The sequence below is a fragment of the Palaemon carinicauda genome, chromosome 41 (genome assembly GCF_036898095.1).
Source record: "Palaemon carinicauda isolate YSFRI2023 chromosome 41, ASM3689809v2, whole genome shotgun sequence".
Classification (NCBI taxonomy): domain Eukaryota; kingdom Metazoa; phylum Arthropoda; class Malacostraca; order Decapoda; family Palaemonidae; genus Palaemon; species Palaemon carinicauda.
In genome coordinates, this window is record NC_090765.1 from 50,184,916 (window position 1) to 50,212,871 (window position 27,956).

The following is a 27,956-nucleotide window of genomic DNA, read 5'->3' on the forward strand; positions in this document are numbered from 1 at the left end:
GACAATGGCTGCCAAGCGAGGACCAAGACAGAGACGTCTGTCACAGTCCGAGCCAAAAGTGAAAGTGAGTATTCACGTGTGTGTGAGGGGGAGGAGGGGTAGCTAGCTACCACTCCCCTACCCCCCCGCTAACTAGCGCGGGGGGTAATACACCCTCGTTAAATTCTAATGGCTCGCCATTTCAGCTACGCTAAAAGTAATAACCCTTTGTAAATAGCGTGGTTTGTATTTCGGTTACGGAACAAACACAAATCCAACTGAAATCATAGATCTGATATTATATCAAAAGTTCATGATGAAATATTGTAATAAAGGGATTTTGGTGAAGGAAAAACCTATTTCTGCGGTCGACCTGTGTCGCTCCGTGAAATGCTCCTTAAGCACCATTTCTAAGGTATAAATACAGGTAAATATACCAAAGAAAAAAGGAATGCATGGAATTCCAGGAATCAATTCAGCTCGCTCACTCAATGAGTGTCGGTATAGTTACTGGGGCGTGACAGAACCACAACCATAGGTCCCTCGCCAGTTAGACCTCTCCTTCAACAACATCCCCTGGAACAACACCCGACTGCTGCCTCTACTACGACTACCCTCCCCTCACCCCTACACCTCCCCACCCCCTTACCTTCACTCCTCTATAGCACCAGCGAAGGTTCAGAAGTGTTTTTCATACCAATATTATACAAGTTAATGCAGAAAGCAAGACAACATTTGCAATATGAAACGCGACTTTTTGTTGATTTTTGCAGCTGAAAATCATAGGCATGCGAGTTAGATGTAGCCTACCCTAGGACATAATTTAACAAAATTACGCTTACAAGCAGCTTCTTGGTACCTCATGAATATCCGAGTTGAGAACTTTCCGTACTATAGTAGAATAGTGTGTAACAAGATAAAATTAGCAATAACTGATAAACAATAATTTTAACTGGAATAAAATTTTTAAATGTTAAAATTATTTGTCATACAAGTACTTTTGGCCAGATATGGGAAGAGTTTTTTTGGTTAATGAAAAGGTAAAATTTTCTTCAATTTGCTGCTAGAGATTTTCCAGTTTCATTGTGGTCAAATACTTTGGTCATAAAATCTCTTTGCAGCAACAATAGAATAAGACATATTTTATATACCGACACCACGATAAAACTTCTATCAATTCAGAATAGGAGAGGTGTACACAATTTTTTTTTATAATTCAGTTGAAAATATCTTTATAGGGAAAAATGAATTATGAAAAGTAATGAACCAAAAATTGCAATTTTGAGGTTTGAGTTTGCAGTTAAAAACTAAAGCAATTCTTGTTATTAGATTCTGCCATTTACTTCCCCAATTACAAAACTTTTTACTTGTTTAGTTCAAGTCCAAGAGTTAATAAGGAGCTCTATTAAAACTGTAAGTTCAATTTAATTTCCAAATGCAATTGATATCTTCAAAAAAAAAAAAAAAAAAAAAAAAAAAAAAAAAAAAAAAATTCCAATTTTGACAATTTTCTAAATCCTTTCTTAGTATGCCTAGTCCACAACTGTATAAAAATTTATTGTCATAAACATAAATTCTGTGTATTATATCATATTTTCCCTTCCATGAACTAAGTAGAAAGATACCCTCCCAATCTGGCATAACTTTTCAGTGGTTACTAATCACTGTTTAGCAATGGGACTTCTTTCAGAGCAGACATATTAAATTAATAACCTGAAGTTTGATATAACCATACCTGAAATCACCTCAACGTGAATCTGAATCTGTTAATGCAAATTACGCATTTTAACTAAAAATGGAGAGATTTGTGTTAGAATAAACTTATAAATGCAATTTGATAAGGCAGTAAAATGGATAGATTGAGAGGGGGTGAATTTCTGCTTTAATATTTCAAAGTTAATTTATTCTAATTAACTATATAGTGATTATTTCCATGAATCTTAACTTTGTGAACAATTAGTTTTTGTCATTATGAGGAATGATTTCAGATCATTTGATGCCCTTATTACCTTCCTTATTTACATTTGCCACTTGGGTAGAAGTATGGAAGGAAGAGGCTTGAAAATGCAGATATAAAATACAAATTATAAGGAAGAGGAAGAAGATAGCATTTTTGCACTTCTCATTAGACTGCAAATAACCAAATCTCATAAGAAAAGAGTGCATTTTACTAATGAAACCCCACCAAAAAAGCAAGAAGACATAACAATGTCGAGTGAGCAAGGGGAACGTGGAACCTAGATACAAACAAGGGCCCTGGTACATAGTTTTAATTGCCGGACCTGTGACCTGCGTATATCTACCTTATAGGTGTCAGATTACATGGGTTTCATTCATGTTAAAAATGAAGCATGTCTTACGATTTATAAGGTATTTTTGTGGTTTCCGTGGAAATTACTATATATACCATTTGTACCATACGAATAAAAAATCTAAGACATTCGTCACTTGGTAAGTTTTTTGCTGGAGAATTAGTGGTAAGGGAGACTTTGTTCTATAGGTGGTTGGGACAGACAGGTGTAAAATTCTTTTCAAAAGTTAGGACTTAAAAACCACATTTTAAAAGTGAAACAAATGCGGGAACACTTCCTAACCTAACCTAAGAGCCGCCATATCCTTACATACTTAGGAAAAGACTATGTCATAACCCTGTGTTTGCTTCCCAATTGGCTTTACTAGTGGCAAAGTAACATAACTTGTTGCGCAATAACAACTTTATACTTCCTGTACACTAACCATTCTCCCACTTTCTTTCTACCAATGGCATTACTACGGTTCATTCGTTTGTATGTAGCTCCTCCACCTACCTTTCCCTACCATATGAAGATTGATTGATTGATTGATTTAAAGTTTTCAGGCATCCTGACATCTACCATATGAAGAAGTCTACCATATTTGGGCAGATTTGTATGCTCGAGTGCGACATAGGTAGTTCTGTGACACGCCCCATTTTCTTAGGACAACTACTCAGTTACTTTGTAATTGAATTTTGTGTTATGGAGCCCAACATAACAAAGTGTAATGGCTTCCATTACGGCTAAATGGATGCTATAGCCAAGTTTCTTGGTGAGTATTACAGTACACCTAGTGTAGTGAAAAAAATTTTAAAAACTCATTGTGTTATCCCTCAAAGTTTAAGGTGTCCCAAGTGGGATTCTGAAATAGCTTTCAGGGAAGGCCGGCACATTTTCTATTGTAACTCAATTGTAAAGATTTCCATGAAAAAAAAAAATTACAGAGTTAGCTCATATAAAGGAATGTTCCTGGGTAAATTTGTGACCTGGGAAGGGGGATCCGGAGGGCTTGCCCCAGGCTAGATCTGTGACCTGGGAACTACTAGGTTAGGTTAGGTGGGGTGTGTTAAGTACTGTGGCCTTTTACGAATATCAAATGTGTTAAGTAACCACCCTTTTCCAGCTTTTGCCCATCCAAAATCCCAGGTTCCCACCTGTGTCTGTCAGGAAGGTGGGGATACTGGGAGAACAGCTTATTTGCGGTGGAAATAAAGGTCAAATTTGTTGACAGCACGATATTAACTGTAGTTAAAAGTTTTCTCTCTTGGAAATGTAGTTCCGTGCTGGTCTATAATTTTACCGAAGAAAAGTTTTGTTTAACCCTTATTGATTCCTCAGTATATTTTCCTAACCCTAAAACACCGGTTCCCACTGGGTGACCCAGGTTGTCGGCAGATATATTTGGGTATATCTCATTAAAACAAACAACAGTAGATCTAAGCTACGAACAAAGAAATGGAGCTTCAGAGACGAACGCGGCACCTTAGGGAGAGAGGATATGCAACGGCTCCTCACTTATCCTTCCCCTTAGTTGATTAGACTGGGTAAAGTCTATTGGGGGTGCAGATATCTATGGTTATCTTCGGATACGTACCTTATTATACACGATATCTTCGGATAGTCATTCCGGGGGTTAGAACCCCGTGATACCTGACAGTAATTCTCTTGTAATATCACTCGCAGAAATATTATACAGTAGGAAGCTGCCGAAGAGAACTTCCATGAGGGCGACATAGCTATCTCACCCAAAAATAGATTTTTCCTACGTCAAAATCTGTTTATTTATTTGAGGAGGAAATAAAGGTCATTTTCAAAGAAAACGGGTGTTCCTATATTAAAGCTTTTTTTATAAGAAAATGTTGCCCAATATTGTTTGGGGTAGGGTGTCTGTTGGGTCACCGAATATTTGTCCACAAATACTCGCCCACACGCCCAACTTATGTAGTGCCACATGTACAAAAAGAAAGGAGATACTATGATGTTAAAATGATTGCAAAGCAATCATGGTGGAGCAAAGACCAGTCGGTGAAAATTATGAGCGAGTTTGGCAGGGGAACCTATGCATAAAAGCGCTTAATAATGTGTGGGTGGCGAAAAACACGTTTAGGAAGAGTTCCCGATCTCTATGCATAGGCCAGGGCTGGTGATCCAATGATTTGCACACGTACTTAGACTTGGATTAAGTGGAGAGCCTTTGCATATCAGCGGTCAGTTACTCTAGCGAACATAAAATATGGACACCAACTAACCTACAATCCCCCACAACCTAGCCTATAAGACGTGTGCTTACCTATTTACCTAATGGAAGGCTTACGTCCCCTGTGACCAAACTTACATTGCCTTATTATTAGTTTGCATTCATCGTGCATACAGGTGGCTGCTATTTTACTTACATCCCTTAATTGGGATTTGGGCAAAGTTTTACTTCATTAAAGATTCTCAAATAATAACAATAACAAAAATAATAATTGCTAAAACTGTCTTCCGAATTTTACACAGATTAGGCTCATGGAAACAAACAGCCTAGTCCACTTAGAACATCAACTACATTTTACACTAACATGTATCTTCTGGAAGATATATACATTATATTTACACATACCCGAAGAGTAAAAAGTTCAACGCAGAAGAAATACGCGGCGAACACTAAATTACGGAGCACCATTATAAAAGAAACTTATGTCACAAAGTGACAAATTCAGTGTGACAATAATAAGTGACTAGAGTAGTGAAGTGACGTTTGTGGGATACGAGTCTAAAGCCAATTCAGATAATTCATAGATTATTTTAATTAATCTTAAGGAATTATTTGGAATATTTACGGAGGAACCGTATGTGTAAATTTTAGCAATCACATAATGTAAATTCACGTTTAAATTAATAAAATATGTTATCTCTTCTATAGAAAGCTTTCATGTTTTTATATTTAAGTTTAAGCTTGTTATCCGTCCAGTAATTAGCAAAGCCAGTTTTGGCAATTATTATTGTTATTGTTATTATTTGATAATCTGTAATACAGTAAAAAATTACCTTATTTCAATGCTAACTGCTTCTCTTCACCAAGTTCACCTTTACTTGCCTCAGGGAGAGAGAGAGAGAGAGAGAGAGAGAGAGAGAGAGAGAGAGAGAGAGAGAGAGAGAGAGAGAGAGACTGTAGTAGGTTGGATAAGGCACCAGCCACCTGTTGAGATACGTTAGAGAGTTAAGGAGTCTTTTGATTGGCCAGACAGTACTACATTGGATCCCTCTCTCGGGTTAGGCTCATATCATCTTTGCCGACACACAAAATAGTAAGGTAAGGGTAAAAGAGACTTTAGCTATGGTAAACAGCTAGGGCACTCCAAAATCAAACCATTGTTCTTTAGTCTTGGGTAGTGCCATAGCCTTCTTCTGTAAGCCTACCATGGTCTTCCACTCTCTCGGGTTAGAGATCCCTTTCTTGACGGTACACTTAGTCACACTATTCTATCGTTTCTTTCCCTCTTGATATTTTCAAGCATTTAGTTTATGTGTGACAGATTTATTTTAATATTATTCTTAGACTTCTCTTGTAGTTTTTCCTATTTCCTTTCCTCACTGGGGTATTTTCCCTGCTGGAGCCCCTGGACTTATAGCACCCTGCTTTTCAACTAGGGTTGTAACTGAGCAAGTAATGAAAATTATATTAGGGAAGTATGAACTTTCTCCCTCTCTCTCCTAATCCAACAGGGCGCTATGAATATTTTAAAAACCATATAAGAAAAAAAAAAAATGAAATTTAATTTCTTCAAAAATTAACATTCATTTCAAAAATATTCAAGTAGCCACTGTCTACTTTCTGATAGACAGAGAAACATTAGATTGACTGACCTTTTGACCTTAATCAGTTGATGAAAATGATTTAGTCGATGGAATCAAATAAATAAGTTGGCATCAGTCACAAATAAAGATATAGTTTATGATTGCTTAATTTAGAAGTTACTTCAAGTTAAATAATAAGATTTGGCAAATATAAATTGGCTTATATCAAATATATTTTACGCCAGCATGTATTAAAGGGACTGGGAGGCCTGGTTTAGCCCTCTGTCACAGAAATGAAGTGAGATTAATTTGGTATTTTCTGACTTGACATCCACGTTTTTACTGTAGGAAATTTATACGATTTTCTTTTGAAAGATGGCAGCAAAAACTATGGTAATAATTATAACATAATCATCTATAACAGCAACAATAATATCATTATTTAACAATGTGTTCTTTAAGATAGGAGATAGCAATACAGTATATGGGATTAGTTAATCTCTCTCTCACATACTAAAAGAAATGGGTGTGTGTATTAAAACCATTTTATTGGTAGGTGGCTATTATAAGAAATAAAATAAATACCGGAATGTTCATCTGACGTCATGCCATACAAAGAAATGGACATATCGTCAACACACACAAACACTCTCTCTCTCTCTATGTCTGTGCGTCCCAGTGAAGATCATGTGTTGGAGTGTAATGGTAATAAATGAAGAATGAGTCTTGGAATTCCATTCCAAATACAATCTAACATCATCATTAAAGACATTTCCTACCTTAGGCTTCCCTAATTTGTAACGTAGTGTACAATGTTATCTTTAATTCACAAGGTGTTAAGGTAGACTGGGTCTAGAGTTTTTAGACCAGCCTCCGTACTCTGTAGACTGTCTGTCCCTGAGGAGTGAGAAGATGACTAGTGGTGAGTCAGGAGAGAGCGAGAGAGGGGAAGGGGTTAAAAAAAAAACCCGATACAAACCTGTTTTCTATTTATTAAATCTAAAAAAAATGTGACCATTGTAGCTTATGGATCCATTCGTAGTCGAGCTTCCATGTGAATTGAAGACGCATCGTGACAGACAGGCTTAAATCATATTCAGTGAGATCCAAATGGTGATGAGAATAATTTTCTTAGAAATCATTTTGTAGTACATGTACTAACAGTTCAATGAAGACTGCAGGATCTACAGCATAACAAAACCAGATTTGAATACCTGACTTGATTACAAAGTTACTTTCCTGTAACTTTCATATTTTCTTATTACGGAACAACTCTAAATGAAATCTTAGATTCAAACGACTTACTTCTTACGAGCCAAAGTTTATAGGCCTAATCTGCTATATTTGGGTGGCTTAAAAACCTCTTGATTTTCTAACCCACTAACGATATTTTGTAAATATAAAGATATATGGCAATAAAAAACTTGACATTAACCAGAAAAACACCAACATGAGAGGCAGAGGTTGAGAATGAACTCTTTTAGAAGTGGAAAATACAAGTTCACGCTATGTTGCTAATGATCTGTTAAAAGATTCGTTTTTATCTTTTTTTTTTTCTCAATCTATAAAAATAAACTGAAATGTTTTGGCAGGGATGAGAGTAGATAGGGAGACAAGAAACAAAGGTAAGTGGCTTAAAATATCTAACCAGATGGGTAGAGCAGAGATGATTTGACAAGAAAAGAATGTGAATCTCAACACTCCAGAGGAAGGAAGAAAATATTCAAGGTAAAGAAGGGGATGAAAATTGATGGATTGGATTTATCGATTTGGGCTAGTCACGCACTGGGGCCTGTGATTCCTATCAGCGTCAAAGTACATCTAGGGTTAAAGCCAAGAATTACACTACGAAGTCAAAGTTAGAAAATGTTGGACTGCCAGATGGAAGAAAGGAAGCAAGAACTGAGGTAAAGTAGGATATAAAACTAGTGCAGCTAGGGGTCAAAACAATATTACAGACCCTAAGTGCGTATGGAGCCTCTTCTGTGAACCTTAGAATTAACCTCTGGGCATTTGACACATTAAACACTAGTTCATGCATAGCTTAGGCTACAGTGCATTTAATTTTTTGGATGCTTCCCTGGTGAATGCTTCAAATGGGAAACTTTGAGCTTATACTGATAGTGTACTACCACCTATAAAAACACCACTGGGGAAAATTTGAGATGTGCTAGTGGCCAAGCCTACTTCTGGCTGAACCCTGCTGCCATTGGAAACATGATGCAACAGTTCAGCTACAGCTGAAATTCTAAGACTTAATAATAGATTTGCCTAATTCCACAGAAACCATACGAGATTCTATGCCATTACAGTAATATATGTATAAAATGGTTGCTCATGAGTGATCACTTCAGTGGGCGGAGAGATAATAGAATCCAAACTGCAAGCCCAGTTTCTTATCTCGTAAACCAGTGGCTGTAGAGAGCTGACCGTATCATGGATATGCAATGGTTTCGTAATAGGACCTGAAGTAGTTTGTGAGTATGGCTATAGACTCTATAGTGGGCTGCATACCATTAGAATCCTTACTGACTGGCACATTAGAACTACTCAGCTAGCCTAGGATTCAACACAGGGTAGGTTATGCGAGAGTTACTACCTTTACCACGACTCATTGGTCTTTTTAACTTAAAAAATAAAGAAAATAGAGTAAAAAGCTTAAGAAGCTCACTACTATCAAGCCAGAAAAGCTTGTTGACAGCTTAGTGGCATTATCATCATCATCAATGCAATCAATTAGCCTAGTCTTTTGTGGAATTCCCCCCTTAATATTTGGAACTCTAAGTGGTCAGCTACCAGCTGTCCATATTTCTTAACAAGAGAAACTGCAAGTGAATTATATTCCTAATATCAATTATTAAAATCCAAATCCAGCTCCTAGAAACTGACAAAAAGAGAATGAAGATTTTGAAGGCACAGCAATAAGTCTAAAACAAATCTCACAGACATTCACATTTATTCCAGAAGACATCCTCTAATAATCTATGTCAAATAGACTAAAGTTACAAAAGACCACAACCTGGATTGTGGTCAGACAACAGTCTGAATCATTCAAATGCAACCAGAGAACTAATAGGACAAAGGAACTGTGGTGTACCAAATCTGGTTAACTGCCAAATTAACTCAATGCTTCACTAGGGTCGTAGGCATATTACAAGGAAAGAAATCAGGAAATTTATTAGTTTTTAGGGTAGACGTTGGCATTTAAGCAGCTCCAAGAGAGTAGTACTTTTAACATCAGGGGAGATTCATAGATAAAATGTATAATAGACTTGAGTGAATTGAAGATGAAAAGACTGAGAAACAATAAAAGTAAAACATCGTACTGTATAGACATTAAATTTCACAAATGCTAAAGTTAATCATAAAACTCTCCAGGGTGATGGCAAAGGAGAGATATGGTGGTTTATTTACTGCTGTATATTTAATATAGCCAATGATCTTGTTTTTCTCAGGATGGCAAAATACAAAAGACAATGAAAGACTTTCGGTGCTCGGAAAAATAAAGAGCAGTGGGAATGTCCAGCCTTAGAAAAAATAAATAAATCTTCTATTTGTGAATACACTGAACTGTGAAGCAATTATTGCAAGAGTAATACAGTACTGTAATAGTTTGAAGAGATATTCCTAGACAACTTATTAATAGAAGTGTCTTCTTTACAAAAATAAAAATCTTATGATGCTTGTGAGACAAAATAAAAAAAATATAAGATTCATGGCTGGAGTGCTGTGGAAAGATCATATTACAAAAAAAGTAGTAAGAGAAATGTAGTGCGCACAAATGGAAAATAATCATATCAATGCCTGATAGTTTTGTACATGTAATGAGAAGAGTTGAGGGACAGTTATTGAGGAAAGTAGTAAAAAGAAGTGACAAAAAAATACTGATAAGTAGACCATGAAAATCAGTAAAATTTAATCTAATAAATACCTAGACTAGATGAGATTTCAGGTACAAAGATCTAAACCAAAAACATTGGAAATAACTAGCTGTGTGTGAAAATCAATAATTAGGGGATAATGTTTCTAATAATATTTGAATGAAATTTTACTTTACATGTAAACAGAAGAATGGAGGGACAGTTATTGAGGAAAGTAACAGAAAAATACTGATAAGTAGACCATGAAAATCAGTAAATTTAATCTGATAAATACCTACACTAGATGATATTTCAGGTACAAAGATCCAAAATCAAAACAATGGAAATAACTCACTCTGTGTGAAAATCAAGAATTAGGGGATAATGTTTCTAATAATATTTGAATTAAATTTTACTCCTTCCCTGTGACTAACACTAAGCAAAGAAAACTCCATCCTTTTTAACATGTTTTATTTTTTTTTTATGGGTTCCTTTGCTTTCTTTTAATTTTGCTATCCCACTTTTTCTGACTTTAAAATTTCCAGTCTTCAAGGACCAGAATTTTACATGCTACCCTCTTTTGAATGTACAGTAGAAATCAGGCTGCACATGTTAACGGATTTAATGCAGAGGGTAAAAATACAATCCTAATCAAAATATGCATATCTCATCACTACTTGTACAGTACTCATTTTCATGCACTGCATATTTTTCCTATATCTAACAGCATGTGTACTTTATCAATGAGATTCGTACTTTCCCAAAGGACAATATAAAGTGCAACATTTCATAATCTAAAATTTCTCTTAAATTACATTCAAAGATGTACTATAAAACTATAAAGCTGGCTTGCGTAAAACTTAAAAAAAAAATATAAAAACACCATTTACATAATTTTGTTCCTTCAATAAACTATGTTCAACAACCTTTAAAATCAATTCAAATGATGGAGTTCCCCCAATGATATTAAGTTTGCCGAGAAAGTAGTATTGTCATTCTAGTAATATAATGGTAATGTTAATAAATATCCTCAGTAAAAGACTGAGCCTTTTATTTAAACATTACAGTACAGACCTAATGTTTACAATATACTAACTGGTGCTGGACGATACCAAACTGAACCAATTGGAACAGTGATCCTGAACCTTCTTTCATTTATGATTTTTATTTTAATAGCCCCAATATGCATGTTGGAAAACAAAAGGAAACAATATACATATACATATATCTACAAGGTTTTCAGTATAAAAGTTAAAAGTGTTTTGACAACCCTCTGCGTTAAAATATATCTATTAAAAAAACCAGACCTAATTTTTTGACTTAGAGGGTCCACCCATATCATGTAACTGTGCTCTAAGCTCCTTCAATTCCAGATCGGGGATGTAACGTACCTGAAAATAAAGCAATATATAAAACCAAATCTAAATTAGCTACAAAAATATAAAGTTATAGAAATGTGTAAAAACTACAAAATCTAAATTAAAATTCTTTTCAATCAATGATATTAACAGCTGATTACCTGGCCCTTGTCCAAAAGATACCTTTTGGGATATATACAGTAATACATTCTTAGTGAAGATACACATACTGTATACCAAATTATTTCTAATACTTTACAAATGTAATATAGGAACATTATATGCAACAAAACAATATGCATTACTGTACATCAATCTCTTACACCTACAATGGGAAGTCAAGGAAACAATAGATATTGGTTGGCCAAGGCACCATCCATCCACTGAGATACTACTGCCAGAGTTATGAGTCCTTTGACAGGCCAGATAGTACTGCAATGGATCCCTCTTATTAAAGCTAATTTTTCCTTTGCCTATATATACACAGAATAGTCTGGCATATTCTTTACACATTCTACTCTTTCCTAATATACACCTGACAACATTAAGATAACTGGAAAATTTTTCTTCACTCAAGGGGTCACACCAACTGTACTGTAATTGTTTAGTGGCTAGTTTCGTCTTGGTAAGGGTAGAAGAGACTCTTTAGCTATGGTATGCACCTCTTCTAGGAGAAGGACTCTCCAAAATCAAAACATTGTTCTCTGGTCTTGGGTAGTGCCATACCCTCTGTACCATGGTCTTCCACTGCCTTGGGGTAGAGTTCTCTACTAGAGCACTATTCTATCTATTTCCTTATTTCCATTCCTCACTGTGCTATTTTCCCTGTTAGAGCCAATGAACTTAAAGCATCCTGCTTTTCCTACTAGGGTTTTAGCTTAGATAGTAGTAATAATAATAATATAGATATGGACTTAGGACCATAGACAATTGAATTCCTGCAAATTTTACTTCCATTTGAGAGAGAGAGAGAGAGAGAGAGAGAGAGAGAGAGAGAGAGAGAGAGAGAGAGAGAGAGAGAGAGAGAGAGAGAGAGAGAGAGATCAAAGGGATTATACACAGGATGCAGTGATCTTTCTTGAATAAGGATTGCCTTAAATAAGCCTCGACTAACCTTGAACTATCTAAAAGATGTATAGTAATTGAATACTACAAAGAGGCCTTATCATAACTCTTGATTGCAATACACCAATGAGGTGACAGAGTATACACAACATAGCAATGTGGTGACAGAGTCTACAGGTGTGATCAATCCCCAAGTTGTCATCCCACCTGGTTAGAGTGAATTAAGAGTTAGTACGGATACTGTGGGATCCCAACCCTCCACAAGGATTGCTGTGCAGCTATAGTGCTAATTGGAGAACCTTTGGCTACAGTACAGTTACTAGAAGAAGTGACAGAGTCAGAAGCAGAAGAGGAAGAGTAGTTGGAAGAGGACGAACATTTCTTCCTCCTTCCAACCCTTTCAAGGTTCCGCAAGCAGAGTAGTCAAAGTCTGAGAAAACCAGACAACCCTACCAAAGGGGAGAACCACAGGGGTTACTCCAACAAGAACCACTAAACTGGGGAACACTGTCACTGGGAGGAAAGTTACACTACAGGGCGCAGAAGCCCCAGAGCCCCCCCACAACACGAGTTGGGAGAGGTACATAGGATGGGAGAAAGGAGTAGCCTTTCAGGGAAAGCACTGGAACCCTCCCCCGCCACCACCACGAACACTGACATGCCCAGCACCACTGGCATCACCAAGGAGACATTGGCACTGGGGAGCCTACCTAAAAGACCTAAGGAGGCCAAAACTTCCTTACACATTCGTCATCAGCAGTAGCACAAAAGGAAAAGAACCTTCAATCTCCAATAGGAGCAGAGAACACCACACCACCAGTACCTGAAATCCGCCGACTTACGTCCAAGGGCTCTTGCTCCTTCTGCTCACTCCACAGAAAAAGAGCCAGGGGAGCAAGCACAGGGGCAGCGAATGCACCCTATGAGCAGAAGGAGGAAGCCAAGCTTTCTTCCTCTCCCCCAAAGGTGTAAGTCTGCTACCGCAAGGAGTTCACAAACTATACTCGGCTCACAGGGATGATTAAAAACAATCATACCCTAAGCAAGAACATAGAGAGAGTGGATTTACAGCAGGTTTAACACCTGGATGTAGTCCATCCTCCCACAATGAGTTCTTGCTTCACACACTCCCAAAATTAACAAACAGTATTCACTTCTCAAAGAAAAAGAAAATGAAAAGTTCATGAGTGCACATCAGTACGTCTGTACTTGATGCTGCTGAAAACTAAGTGAAGAGATGTTGACAGGTAAGAGGCCTTTCTTTAACTACCTCGTTAACCATTTCAACGGCCATCCAGCTGGCATGCTGAAGAATGTTCCCTACATAAAGGACGAGGGTTTGTATTTCACGTAGGAACAAATACAAATTTAATCATGGCACATACAAGCACTCACTAACTGGAGGGGATGAGAAATATCAAAGGCCCTATAGGGAAACCAGAATTAAATGAATTAATCAGGGTGATCAATTAGCCTACCATTTCCTTCAGATTAAATATCTCTATGCATATTACCTTGAATCTGAGAGGGAACTAGATGTGGAATATGGGCAGAATGATGGGGGAGAATGGAGCTGAGACTACAATGCTATTGTTAAAAAGTTTCTAGAACCTGACCTATCTCATTTTTCTTGCTCTTTTATAGGCCTTTCTCATATTCCACATTTGAAAAAGATATTCTCTAAACAAATCTGACTCTATTCACATCTATCTTTGGAATTTCAATCTTTACCTTCACAAATTACACACTTATAAACAAAGGTAATGTTTAAAACTACATATTCATTATTGCAAAGAGATTGCAGAATATGAAATCCAGAGGTAGATATCCTTCTGGATAAACCATAAAGAAAACAAACAATAAATACGCAATACTAAAACAAACAATGAGCAAAATGATAAAAGATTTGTAAACAAATGCTAATCAGGAGTAGAAACCTGACAATACGGCAGTGCAGAACACTCTAGGTGAGCTAGTATGATCTACAATAGATTAGTTTTTGTTATCTGCTGACAAACTATAACGTGAAGGGATGTGGCTTATGAATATTTAGTAAGATTCATTTAAATAATATATCCTCTTTTTCTTACCTCAGAATGCTCTAGCAAATGTTCCTGCACATGGAGATCTACACAATCAGGTAAACCGTGCTGGATCACTTCTATGAACAGAGGTGCTAATATAGAAGATAAATCTGCAAGCTGTAAATAAAAATGTAAAATTAATTAGTAAAATAATAATAATAGTAATAATACTAACAACAATATTACTGTAATGATAATGATACTTATAATTGTGCAATATAAAACTATCCTAAAAAAATCTAAGTGTTGAATATGTACAGTAATGGTGAATATTAGAAGTTTTCAGTTTTTCAGAAACTAGTTTTTCCAAACAATTTAGTACAAATTCATATTAAAATATCTTGCATAAAATGGTATAATACACTTTTAAAAATTATATGCATATATCTATATATTCCACTCAAAGCTGCATGTATATACTACAAAGATAAATTTATAAATAATTCCTATAGTAAGATCCTAAAAATGGCCGTTTTGTTTCAGGAATGCCTTAAAATGTCTCCTTTAACTAAGCTGTTGAGACTCTAAGCCCTGACTAAGCAAGTAACATCACATTAGCATAACATTTTCCTTTATTGAAATCTAAAAATTGCTTCACACATACAATAATAAAATTAAAGAGAAGTAGACATTTGGTATTACATCTATCCAAACCATCAGACAACAGGGATCCAATAAAGATTAATTTTTCATATTGTATACACATCAATTCATCAGTATTATTAATCTTCAAATAAGGACAATAAAGAGAAAACATCAAGGGAATGGTAAAACTATTCCCCAAATCTTTAAGAACCCAAAGTACTGAAAATTTGTGGGACTAAACTCTGCAAATCACTAATAATTTAAATTTGTAAACTTACCTGTACAGTTCGTTCATAAATTTGCAAATTATACTCGGACTCTATCCGGGTACTATTAGGTTCGTAGGTTTGTATACGGAATTTTTCTGAAGGAGTCGCCCATCTGAAATATAAAGAAAATTATCAAAGAGAATGAAAAATTTCCTTCGTCTACTTTTTTCCCGACTGCTTTCAGTTTTCTAGCACTAGCAAAAGAAATGGGTAAAGTATACAATTTATTTGTGGTAAATTATCTTGAATCATTACTGTAGTAGTAGTAGTAGTAGTAGTAGTAGTAGTAGTAGTAGTAGTAGTAGTAGTAGTAGTAATAATAATAATAATAATAATAATAATCCTTTGGTCATCCAAGCCTTGACAAAAAAGCTATCAGGGTCTTGACTTACAAACTATTTTACAGTGAACAATGTCACGTGTCAACTTATTTATGATGTTCTATAGCATTGCTAATAATGAAATAAGGATGGAAAGAAACTGAAAACTATATTTGAAAGCAGAATATTATCTATAAAGCTACTTGAACGTAAGATTATTAAATCCTCAGTGGTTTCATACGGACAATTATTATAAATATGAATTTTATATAAGATTATTATTACTGTTATGGATCACTTTCCAACATCCACAATCTTCAAGCATAGAAACCATTCTAAGTAAGGGTACAGTCTGTTGAAACAGTGACTCAATGGTAGATGGAAGTACAGCATGGCCCTGGAACTTGATTGAGTCTCTTCAACAGATCCTTTCTATATACAACAAAAGGCATCGCAATAAACTCACTTCTAACTCTTAAAAAGTCTTCCTAATCTGTTGTACTTAAGCTTGTCTTATTCATATGTACAGTACACTATAGAAAGTGAATTATAAGCCTTTGGTGAGTGACAATTGGGAAAATACAGCTTCCCGTAGTAAACAAACACCGAAACAGAGCTTGTATGGTGGGTAACATGTAGTTCTAAATTTACTAGTAGACAAATATAGCATAGTAGGTGTTGTGACTGGATTCTAGAGAGGCTGAACCCTTTAGTCTCCCATATACACAAGGAGTCTGTATTTGCATGCTGATGTATTGGCCCTAGGGAAGGGAAGACAATATTTCTTCAATATATCCTGTTGTATTGGATTTCCCATTCTAGCCTAAATGGCAAAGTACTTGAGACCACACTATTCCTATCCCTAAATATACTTACCAAAGCCAAGGAGGTTAGATGCTGAGAATCTGAGTAAATCCTAGGGTATGTACATACCAAAGCAAGACACAACTAGGTTAAAATGCTCTCTGTGACTGTCAATGATATTTTCTGAGAAGCAAAAATTTATCCCCTATTCTTTCGTTTAGCACAGACAGTCACTGACAGAGTAGGTGAGTAGGTCCTTAAAAAGTAAAATGGTGTGAGATAAACATTTAGAAGAGCTCAACCATACATAACCATCAAGGAAAAAATACCCAAAAGAATAAAATAGAAAGAAGACACACAAGCGTATAACTTTTCTTACTTACGTATCTTCTACTTCAATGCCCATGTTAAGAGCCGTTTTGTGTACCCACTTCGAGTAATGTTCTAATACAGTGAAGTCTCTGCTTTTCATCTGAACATTGAGGAGGGGGTATTCTGGAATTTCTGCTGTTGTTACCTGTAACAACACAAGGCTAAAGAAAATATTGAATTTCTACTTCTTGCATACACAGCACTTCTCTTATCACCAGAATCCTTTACTGTACAGGTCAAAAAAAAAGTACCATTATACTTTATTGAGTCAATAATTAAAAATCAGATCCTTTCAAAAATACAACGTAGCAAAATATACTCTTCTCAAAATACAATTGATAATATTTAAAAATTTTTAATGAGGATATACTAACTCAACCTCTTACTTTTCATGTTATATATGAGTGATAGATGGGTTTATATATAAAATGTTATTTTCATTAGTAAAATAAATTTTTGAATATACTTACCCGATAATCATGTAGCTGTCAACTCTGTTGCCGACAGAAATCTACGGTCGGGATACGCCAGCGATCGCTATACAGGTGGGGGTGAACACCACAGCGCCATCTGTGGTCAGGTACTCCAGTACTTCTTGTCAACACCACCTCAATTTTTTCCTCGGTCCACTGGTTCTCTATGGGGAGGAAGGGTGGGTCAATTAAATCATGATTATCGGGTAAGTATATTCAAAAATTTATTTTACTAATGAAAATAACATTTTTCAATATTAATCTTACCCGATAATCATGTAGCTGATTCACACCCAGGGTGGTGGGTGGAGACCAGCATACATGTTAACAAAGAAGCTAAGTATCCCGTATTTTATTTTATTAGTTATTCAAAAATAACATAAAATAAATAAGTACCTGGTAAGGAAGACGACTTGAACCATTACTCTGCCTTTATTAAGTACGTCTTTCTTACTGAGCGTAGCGGTCCTCTTAGGATGCTGAACGACTCTTAGGTGCTGAAGTATAAAGGGCTGCAACCCATACTAAAGGACCTCATCACAACCTTTAACCTCGGCGCTTCTCAAGAAAGAATTGACCACCCGCCAAATCAACAAGGATGTGGAAGGCTTCTTAGCCGACCGTACAACCCATAAAAAGTATTCAAGAGAAAGGTTAAAAAGGTTATGGGATTATGGGAATGTAGTGGCTGAGCCCCCGCCTACTACTGCATTCGTTGCTACGAATGGTCCCAGGGTGTAGCAGTTCTCGTAAAGAGACTGGACATCTTTGAGATAGAATGATGCGAACACTGACTTGCTTCTCCAATAGGTTGCATCCATAACACTCTGCAGAGAACGGTTCTGTTTGAGGGCCACTGAAGTAGCCACAGCTCTCACTTCATGTGTCCTTACCTTCAGCAAAGCAAGGTCTTCTTCCTTCAGATGAGAATGTGCTTCCCTAATCAGGAGCCTGAATAGGTAAGAAACTGAGTTCTTAGACCTTGGAAGAGAAGGCTTCTTGATAGCACACCATAAGGCTTCTGATTGTCCTCGTAAAGGTTATGACCTTTTTAGATAGTACCTAAGAGCTCTAACTGGGCAAAGTACTCTCTCCAGTTCGTCCCCCACCGAGTTGGACAGGCTTGGGATCTCGAACGACTTAGGCCAAGGACGTGAAGGAAGCTCGTTTTAGCAAAAAACCGAGCTGCAAGGAACATGTAGCCGTTTCAGATGTGAAAACTATGTTCCTGCTGAAGGCGTGGATCTCACTTACTCTTTTAGCTGTTGTCAAGCACACGAGGAAAAGAGTTTTTAATGTGAGGTCCTTAAAAGAGGCTGATTGGAGAGGTTCAAATCTTGATGACATAAGGAACCTTAGGACCACGTCTAGATTCCAGCCTGGAGTGGACAACCGACGTTCCTTTGAGGTCTTAAAAGACCTAAGGAGGTCCTGTAGATCTTTGTTGGTGGAAAGATCCAAGGCTCTGTGGCGGAAAACCGCTGCCAACATACTTCTGTAACCCTTAATCGTAGGAGCTGAAAGGGATCTTACGTTCCTTAGATGTAACAGGAAGTCAGCAATCTGGGTTACAGTGGTACTGGATGAGGAAACTGCATTGGCCTTGTACCAGCTTCGGAAGACTTCCCCTTTAGACTGATAGACTCTGAGAGTGGATGTCCTCCTTGCTCTGGCAATCGCTCTGGCTGCCTCCTTCGAAAAGCCCCTAGCTCTTGAGAGTCTTTCGAAAGTCTGAAGGCAGTCAGACGAAGAGCGTGGAGGTTGGATGTACCTTCTTTACGTGAGGTAGACGTAGAAGGTCCATTCCTAGAGGAAGAGTCCTGGGAATGTCGACCAGCCATTGCAGTACCTCTATGAACCATTCTCTCGCGGGTCAGAGCGGAGCCAACCAACGTCAGCCGTGTCCCTTTGCGAGAGGCGAACTTCTGAAGTACCCTGTTGACAATCTTGAACGGCGGGAATGCAAACAGGTCGAGATGGGACCAATCCAGCAGAAAAGCATCCACGTGAACTGCTGCTGGGTCTGGAATCGGAGAACAATACAACGGGAGCCTCTAGGTTATCGAGGTAGCGAACAGATCTATGGTTGGCTGACCCCACAAGGCCCAAAGTCTGCTGCAAACATTCTTGTGAAGGGTCCACTCTGTGGGGATGACCTGACCCTTCCGGCTAAGGCGATCTGCCATGACATTCATATCGCCCTGAATGAACCTCGTTACCAGCGTGAGCTTTCGATCTTTTAACCAGATGAGGAGGTCCCTTGCGATCTAGAACAACTTCCACGAATGAGTCCCTCCCTGCTTGGAGATGTAAGCCAAGGCTGTGGTGTTGTCAGAGTCCACCTCCACCACCTTGTTAAGCTGGAGGGACTTGAAGTTTATCAAGGCCAGATGAACCGCCAACAGCTCCTTGCAATAGATGTGAAGTGTCCTTAGCTCCTGATTCCATGTTCCCGAGCATTCCTGTCCGTCCAAAGTCGCACCCCAGCCCGTGTCTGATGCGTCAGAGAAGAGACGGCGGTCGGGTTTCTGAACAGCCAAAGGTAGACTTCCTTGAGAAGAAAGCTGTTCTTTCACCACGTGAGAGTAGACCTCCTCTCTTCGGAAACAGGAACTGAGATCGTCTCTAGCGTCATGTCCTTTATCCAGTGAGCCGCTAGATGATACTGAAGGGGGGGAGGTGGGGTCTCCCTAACTCGATGAACAGGGCCAGCGATGAAAGTGTCCCTGTTAGACTCATCCACTACCTGACTGAGCATCGGTTCCTTCTCAGCATGCTCTGGATGCAATCTAGGGCTTAGTATATCTTTGGGGCTGACGGAAAAGCCCGAAAAGCTCGACTCTGAAGATCCATACCCAGGTAGACAATGGTCTGGGATGGGACGAGCTGGGACTCCTCAAAATTGACCAGGAGGCCCAGTTCCTTGGTCAGATCCATAGTCCATCTGAGAATCTCCAGACAGCGACGACTTGTGGGAGCTCTTAAAAGCTAGTCGTCTGACGGAGCCGGACACAAGATCATGGTACTGCTGCACAGTCTGTGAACTGTCAACCATGGGGAAGCGAGGAAGTACAGTGACAACCCGAAGCTGTCTAGACTGTCTGGGTCGTACAGACAACTCCTTATCGGGTTGCTGAGGTTGCCGCACTGCGTCACAACAAGTCACTTCTGCTGGTTGTTGAACGTCTTCCCAGTGACACACTGACTCCGTAAACAAAAAATCCTCTAACAAGGACTAAGCTTGGACTGCATGTCTTGCAACACAGCTCAAGGTCTATGGGAGCAGGTGTGGTAACAGACGGGGTTAGCGACTGAAGTGGAACCATTACCCTCCCTGGAAGCATGTTATGCTTAAATAAAAGTCCATAGGAGGCTAAGCAGCTAAAGGCTCCTCTCCAAATGACAGAGTCCTCAAGGGAAAATCAGAAGGAGGGAGAATAGCACTTTCTCATCTACAGGAACCATATCCGAGAAAAGCTAAGTTCTCTCAGTGAGGGTTTCACTGGTGCAAAAGCAGCAGACTAGAAGGCAACGTTATGAAACTGCTTGACAGTCTAGTGAGTTGGCAACAACCAAAGATGTGTGACTGAGAAGCATGCGGTAAGGTATGCAGAGCATGCTGTATGCAGAGCATGCTGTATGTAGAGCATGCCGTAAGGTAAGCAGAGCATGTTGCATGGCGTGCGGCTTATGCTGCATGGGATGAGGCTCATGCTGCATGGGATGAGGCTCATGCTGCATGGTATGAGACTCATGCTGCATGGGATGAGGCTCAAGCTGCAAGGGATGAGGCTTATGCCGCATGCGTTGAGGAGGATGCCGCATAGTATGAGGCTCCTGCCTCATGGGTTGAGGCGGTTGCCGCATAGCATGAGGCTCCTGCCTCATGGTTTGAGGAGGATGCCGCATAGCATGAGGCTCCTCATAAGCATGAGGCTGCCTCATGGGTAGAGGAGGATGTCGCATAGCATGAGGCTCCTGCCTCATGGTTTGAGGAGGATGCCGCATAGCATGAGGCTCCTGCCTCATGGTTTGAGGAGGATGCCGCATAGCATGAGGCTCCTGTGAGGTTCCTGCCTCAAGAGTTGCGTCTGCCTCAAGGGTTGAGGAGGTAGCTGCGCAGAGAGAGGCTCATGCTGTGAAGAATGCGGTTGCTGCATGCGTTGAGGCGGCTGCCTCATAGCATGAGGTTCCTCAAGAGTTGAGGTTGCTGCCTCAAGGATGGTGGAGGTTGCCGCAACGCAAGAGGTTGCTGCATAGCGCTGGTATCTGGCAACTCCCAATGCGGCAGCTCACGCGTGGAGGTAGGTTGAGGAACCTCAACATCATACGTCTGGCAGGGTGGACTGCGCAGAGGTGGAGTTGAGGTTGCTGCCTCGAGGATGGTGGAGGTTGTCGCACCGCAAGAGGTTGCTGCCTCGAGGATGGAGGAGGTAGTCGCAACGCATGAGGCTCCTACCTCAAGGGTAGAGGAGGAGGTTGCTGCAAAGCATAAGGCTCCTGCCTCAAGTGTTGAGGAGGTTGCCGCGTGGCAAGAGGCTCCTGCCTCAAGGAAAGTGGAGGTTGCTGCACAGAGCTGGTATCTGGCAACTCCCAATGCGGCAGCTCACGCATGGAGGTAGCTTGAGGAACCTCAACATCATACGTCTGGCAGGCTGGACTGCGTAGAGGTGGAGGAGCGCTCGCAGGAGGAGGTGTGTTAACCTTCTCTGCCTGAAACTCCTGCATCAACACCGCAAGCTGAGACTGCATTGTCAGCAGCATAGACCACTAGAGTTTAAGAAAGACAACAACAAACGGAGCTACTGTCCGTTGAAACTGAGGGTCTAAAACAGCTGGTGCGGCAACAGACGGAGTTACTGTCTGTTGCGATACCACCTTGCCTCTCTGGGAGGTGTGCAGTTGTCGTACTGCAGCAAGTCCGAACTGACCCAGTGCTAATGGCACCACCTAGGAGTTGGACTTGCGCGGAAGGGACCGACTTGCACTTAAAAGCTGCAAGATTTGGTCCATGGTTTCTGCGAGAAACCTCTTCCGCAGACGAGGAATAAATGGGCTCTCTCGTCTTTGTGTGGGTGGGGTGATCACGTCGGCTACGTGAGTTGGTTACACCCGAAACCACGGAGGGAAACGTCTGTTCGTCGATCAAGGCCTGCTGAACCCATAAGTCCTTCGACATTACTTCTCCCCTGGGCTTGGGAGCTTGTAAGAGGTCCCAGACTAGGCGAACAACTGGCACGAACAGACGAACCCTCGAACGCAACACTGTAACACTTTGCGCTTATCACTTATCACTTTTGATTTTCTGTTTGCACTTATTTCACTGAACTCGAAACTTTAAGTGGTTTGTACCTGAAACACGCAATTCTATCCTTCATTAAAAGTTAGTAATTGCGAAAACAGTATTACAATGTAACAGAAAAACATAATGCAAGATAAATAATTCAGTGGCTGGAAAAGAGACTAAACACTAGATCAAATAAACTACGTTTAAAATCTCTCACCGCATAAAGCCTGAGAACAAGAATAAAACTCTAGAAACGTTTACCTTCTTCCCCTAAAGAGACTAGGGAGAAGAGCAAAAACGATAACAACGTTACCCGCTTGAACGAAACGTTTATCCTCCTCTCTCTCCCTCCGTCTCTATCTCTCTCTCTCTCTCTCTTGACTTAGCACCTGAGAGAAGAGCCCAATTATATATATCGTTAAAACATATTATTGTTAAAGGAAAAAAACTGAAAGGTTTCCCAAATAAAAAGTTCCTTTATTAGAATTAAAACCATTTAAGCTAAGAAAGAATGAACAAAACGCTAGAATCGGTTTACTCTTACTGCAACGTGACACCGTGATAGACTCTCTCTCTATCGTAACGATAGAGCGCAAGTTGAACGTTCTGAACGTCAACAACTGCAGAGACAAAACAAAACGTTAGTTCAACTTTGAAAACAGTACAAGACTATCAAAGAAATTCTTTCAAAAACATTAAAATAGCATAATATGTTAACAGGTAAAAACGAAATGACGGGCTCAATGTTAATTAACTTCGGTTCCAAGAAAAGACCGCCTACTATTAGGAAAGGTCGAATATAAACAAATATAAAAATTAATTTTAATAAGTTTATAATATAAGGAAGTTAATCAAAGAGTCCTATAAAAGGCGGAGAGATATAAAATAAATCTATAACTTTGTTAAGCAAAATTAAGAGAGTCTATACTCTCTTCGACACCAACACTTCCGTCTAAGGGAAGGGTCGGCCATTTAAAAGTGAAAGAGAGTTCATACTCTCTTCGTACCAAAATTAAATCAAAAATTAAATCAAATTAATTCCAAAAACTTGCTAAGCTAATGATATAGCTTCCTGAATAGCGAAGGCTAAACTCTAGAGCAAATACATCACCAAATCGTGAGCAATAACTCCAGAATCAACAGCGTATCCATGTAGGTCTAGCCGGAGGCACGACAGAGGAAAAATTGAGGTGGTGTTGACAAGAAGTACTGGAGTACCTGACCACAGATGGCGCTGTGGTGTTCACCCCCACCTGTATAGCGATCGCTGGCGTATCCCGACCGTAGATTTCTGTCGGCAACAGAGTTGACAGCTACATGATTATCGGGTAAGATTAATATTGAAAAATCAAGCTTATTGCATATGCAAATGAAGAACTACAAAGATATTTGGGCTGTTCAAGGAAAAGTTACGGGGACAATGAAAGACAATGGTGATCAAACTAAGATGACATGTAAGGCTGAAACAGAACTCTGCTAAGAACTAAAGTAAATCAGGTGGGGAGTTATAAAAAACATTCTGGGTATAACCTCTACTTGGAGGGTAGTCCATATCCACCTGGAAAAAAGTGCTTTTATCAAAATGTTTTGTATATAAAGATTTGTATTTTTGTAAGAAACAAAATAGGTTTCCCACAATTGGCAATAAATGTTCTATTTGCTCAGTGGTACATTTAAACTACTTCATAACTATGAAAAGGAATTACATGGATAACTTACATCTAAATAAGGAGGATCAAACTGGCTTGAACTGAATCGCTGAGAGGAAGAAATTAGTCGACTAGCCAAACAAGAAACCCTTGATGTTGCCTGAAACAGAAGGAAGACAGGAGAATTATAAGTGATGCAAAAATATTTGTTAAAAATCAATGAGAAAATAATAATACAGTACTAGAAACGATACCAGTTTTATCTTTCCAGACTTTTCGCCCAGTCTGTTACACTTAAGGACGTCCAAGGAGAAATACTCTTGACTCAGGATTCTCTGCCTCAGTTGGCACTGATCCAAGATTCGGTGTCCTAGGGATAGCAGAATCCCGAGTAACCAGCGCTGATCCACTTATCCCCAAGGACAGAATCAGGAACGTAATTGGAAGCCGAACAAAGGCCTTGAAGGCCAACAACAGCGGGGGAAAGAATCCATTGCAATGATAACAGCAGATGGAAGAAGTAACACGTTCTCTAACCACTGCAGATCAGGGCAGTGCACTGTGGCACAAGGAAAAAGTCTAACCATCCTCTCAAACTGCTCTACTGAAGTATCGCAGAATGAGGGAGGAGCATAAGTCCAACATAAAGGTAGGAAGTGTAATGGAGGGTCCCGAAGCTCCACCATCAACAGGGGAGCAGAAAGTGTACAGGGCCGTACACTCCTGTCCTGCCTACCCAGCGGGGGGACCTAAGCCATGGCCTCGAGGTGGCGGCAGTGACCCGAAGCCATGGTCCCGAACCACACTAGTACCATCCAACATCACCACAATAACTGAGAGACACTCTCATAAGAAGCCCTTTCCTTTCAACTTTGGCTGGCATTCCTGGAGGAGGACTGTGAATGTTTCTTCCTCTTCCTGACACTTGGTTCTGCAAGCAGAAGAGAGGAGGTCTAAGCGACCAACAACAACAGCACTCTCCTAAAGGAAGGAACCACACAGGTTACTCCAACAGAAACCACAAACTCTGTCACAGGGAGAGAGGGAAGGTACAGTCAAAGGGACCTGAGACAGCAACAAGCAGGGTTACAGGCACATAGGGAGCAGGGGTACGGGACTCGGACCCCTAGGCACACGGGTCGGATTGACAGTCACAGGGGATGGGGTAGCTAACACAGGGGTAAATGGGTCAGGGGATGTTGCACAGGGTAAAGCAAAGCATCGGGGCAACACATACTTTTGGCCCTGCTGCCAATTTATGCCCTATTCATGGCATGACACTCCCCAGTACCAAAACCTTTCCTGCCATCACAGGTGTCACTTAATGAGCATTAACAGTTCTTTTGGGCTTAGGGGTACCATAGGGGACATCACTGGGGTCTCACTGACACTAGGGGGCACAACCATGACATTCACCACTTGCATCTCCACAGAGGATACTGACACTGGAAAAACCAAGGAAGAAGTAGCCTTAGCTACCAGCTCCCTTCATAAAATCATGGAGGGACCACATAAAAGATTTAAGAAGGACCAAGCTTTCCTTAAGTCAAACTTGAGGGAGAGGAAGTCTTAGCTACCAGCTTCCTCAGGAAAGTAGGCCTACCTGAAAGATCTATGGAGGCTCAACCTTTCCATAAGTCAAACTCATCATCAGCGGTCTGCATGGGAAAAGGTGAAGAGCCTCCAACCTCCAATGGGGTGTGGCAAACACTGTGCGAACCCAACACACCACCAGAATTTGAGAAGCCCGTCGATGCAGATCAGAGGCCTCCTTGCTTTTGACTCATACAGTACTGTACTCCCACGGGATTGAGCTAGGGGCACAGAAGAGGGGAAAGACTTCTTCCGTGTCTCCTTGGGCATTACCAAGGCAGACCCCTGAAAAAGGCTTAGCTCTTTTCTTCCCCATCAGGGCATACACCTGTCACTGTACAGGAGGTCACAACCAGCACTCAGCATACAGGGATGCTTGCGAACACTCATGCTCCCCCTAAAACAAACAAAGTGGTGATCTACAGCTGGTTTACTCAATCTGGTTGCAACATCCACCACTTCCCCGGCAAGTACAAATCTCCCGTTTCACACCCATTACAGCAATCAACAGCCAGCATACACTTCTTGAAAGAAAAAGAAAATGAAAAGTTTGAATAAGGGTGCAATAATACGTCACATTCGCTGCCGCCAAAATTAAAAGCGAGGCTCTTCCGACAGGTGTGCCACTTGTTGTTAACTAATTTAATGGCTGTTCCAGCTTGCGCTGAAATCATCTCCCTATTTAAAGGATGCAGGTTAGTATATGTCTAACAACAAATCACCCTTCCTCGCCACATACAAATCTTGCTTCACAACCATAGCAATCAATAGCCAGCAGCATTCACATGCTATGTCAGTACTCGTTGTGGCCAAAAACATATGTGGAGAGCTTCCGACAAGTAGGGGGCATGGGGCTCCTCGCCCCCCTCACCACTTGTCATTAACTGGAGTACCTTGTTTACGATTTCAATAGCCGGTGTGACGGTCTGAACGATCCCCCGGTCTCAGAATTCTCCTTGACATTGTATAATGGTTCTTTTCCGCCATTAGCTCGCTTCGCTCGCATGAAAATAAAACATCAAGCTCGTATGTACTGGCAAGCGGTAATGTCGAGCTGCGCACGCTAATATTACAGGAAAATAAAACATCAACCTCGTATGCACTGGCAAACGGTAAAGTTCGCGCATGCGCAGATTATAAAGGAGTATTGTGAGACCGGGGGTTGGTTCAGACCATCACACCGGTCCAGCTAGCGGTGAAAATGTAAAAACTACTTAAAGGACGAAAGATATGTGTCTGCACATAAGTAAAAACACTATGTACCAGTCTTATTTTCTCCTAAATGATTATAGTATTGTTCTATAATTTTACCAAATTCTACCAAATTTCAAACCACCCAGACTCTGAACTAATGTGAAAAATACAATTTCCTCCAAGTATTTTCATCATTACTCAAATTACCTAAAAACATACCAGGAATACCTCTTAAATTGGAAAATTGTCCATTACTATAATACGAAAAATTTTACACCATAGCCAGGATTCTATTGGCAAACATTACTTTGCCATGTACACCTAACCTATGATCATGGATTAATTAGCCTTAATTCCCAACTAATCTCCAATGAATTACGGATAATACAAAACATTATCACATGGTAAACACCCCGTGTACCCTAAAAATAAGTATAGTTTGGCTTGTGCCCAAAATATCCCAAGGCGACACTTCAAACCGAAGTATCCAATGGCTACCCTTTAAGTGACCGTCACAATAACACTAATAATATCCTTTTACCAGCATATACAGCGTGACTTGCTTCAACCATTACACATAATTTAACGTCAGATGTTCGTGAAATACTTACTCTCCCTACAGTGAACATCATTGGACGTCAAAATGAAGAAGGCGTAACAGGAGACAGAGTTGTCCGAGATAGGTCACTTTACGACTGATGTTTATTAGGACTTTGGGGCAGGGTTACCAGATTATTTCGACTGGATTATCGTACATGAGCCTTAAAATTGTCGTTTTTCAACCAAAATTGTCGTACACAGTTTCAGTATAATTATTAATAAATTACATGATTGACTTATTTCAAAATATTTTAATATATTTTTTAATTGAACACACACATGTATATACCTAAGGTATGTATCGTACATCGTACTGGACCTAAAATAATCGTACATGTACGATAATTATCGTACGAATGGCACCCCTGACTTTAGGGATACGGAACAAGA

General features: G+C 39.6%; 1 protein-coding gene across 1 annotated transcript; it reads right to left on the bottom strand.

Annotated features, from left to right (window-relative positions):
- Window positions 1-10,369: 10,369 nt before the first annotated feature.
- On the bottom strand, window positions 10,370-27,695 carry mRpL48 (mitochondrial ribosomal protein L48). Its single transcript, XM_068364686.1, has 6 exons — window positions 27,578-27,695; window positions 24,250-24,339; window positions 16,782-16,915; window positions 15,284-15,386; window positions 14,427-14,537; window positions 10,370-11,304 (listed from the first exon to the last, which is right to left on the bottom strand). Exons 1-6 carry the CDS (start codon window positions 27,596-27,598, stop codon window positions 11,221-11,223), a joined length of 543 nt encoding a protein of 180 aa, XP_068220787.1. The 5' UTR covers window positions 27,599-27,695; the 3' UTR covers window positions 10,370-11,220.
- Window positions 27,696-27,956: the final 261 nt, after the last annotated feature.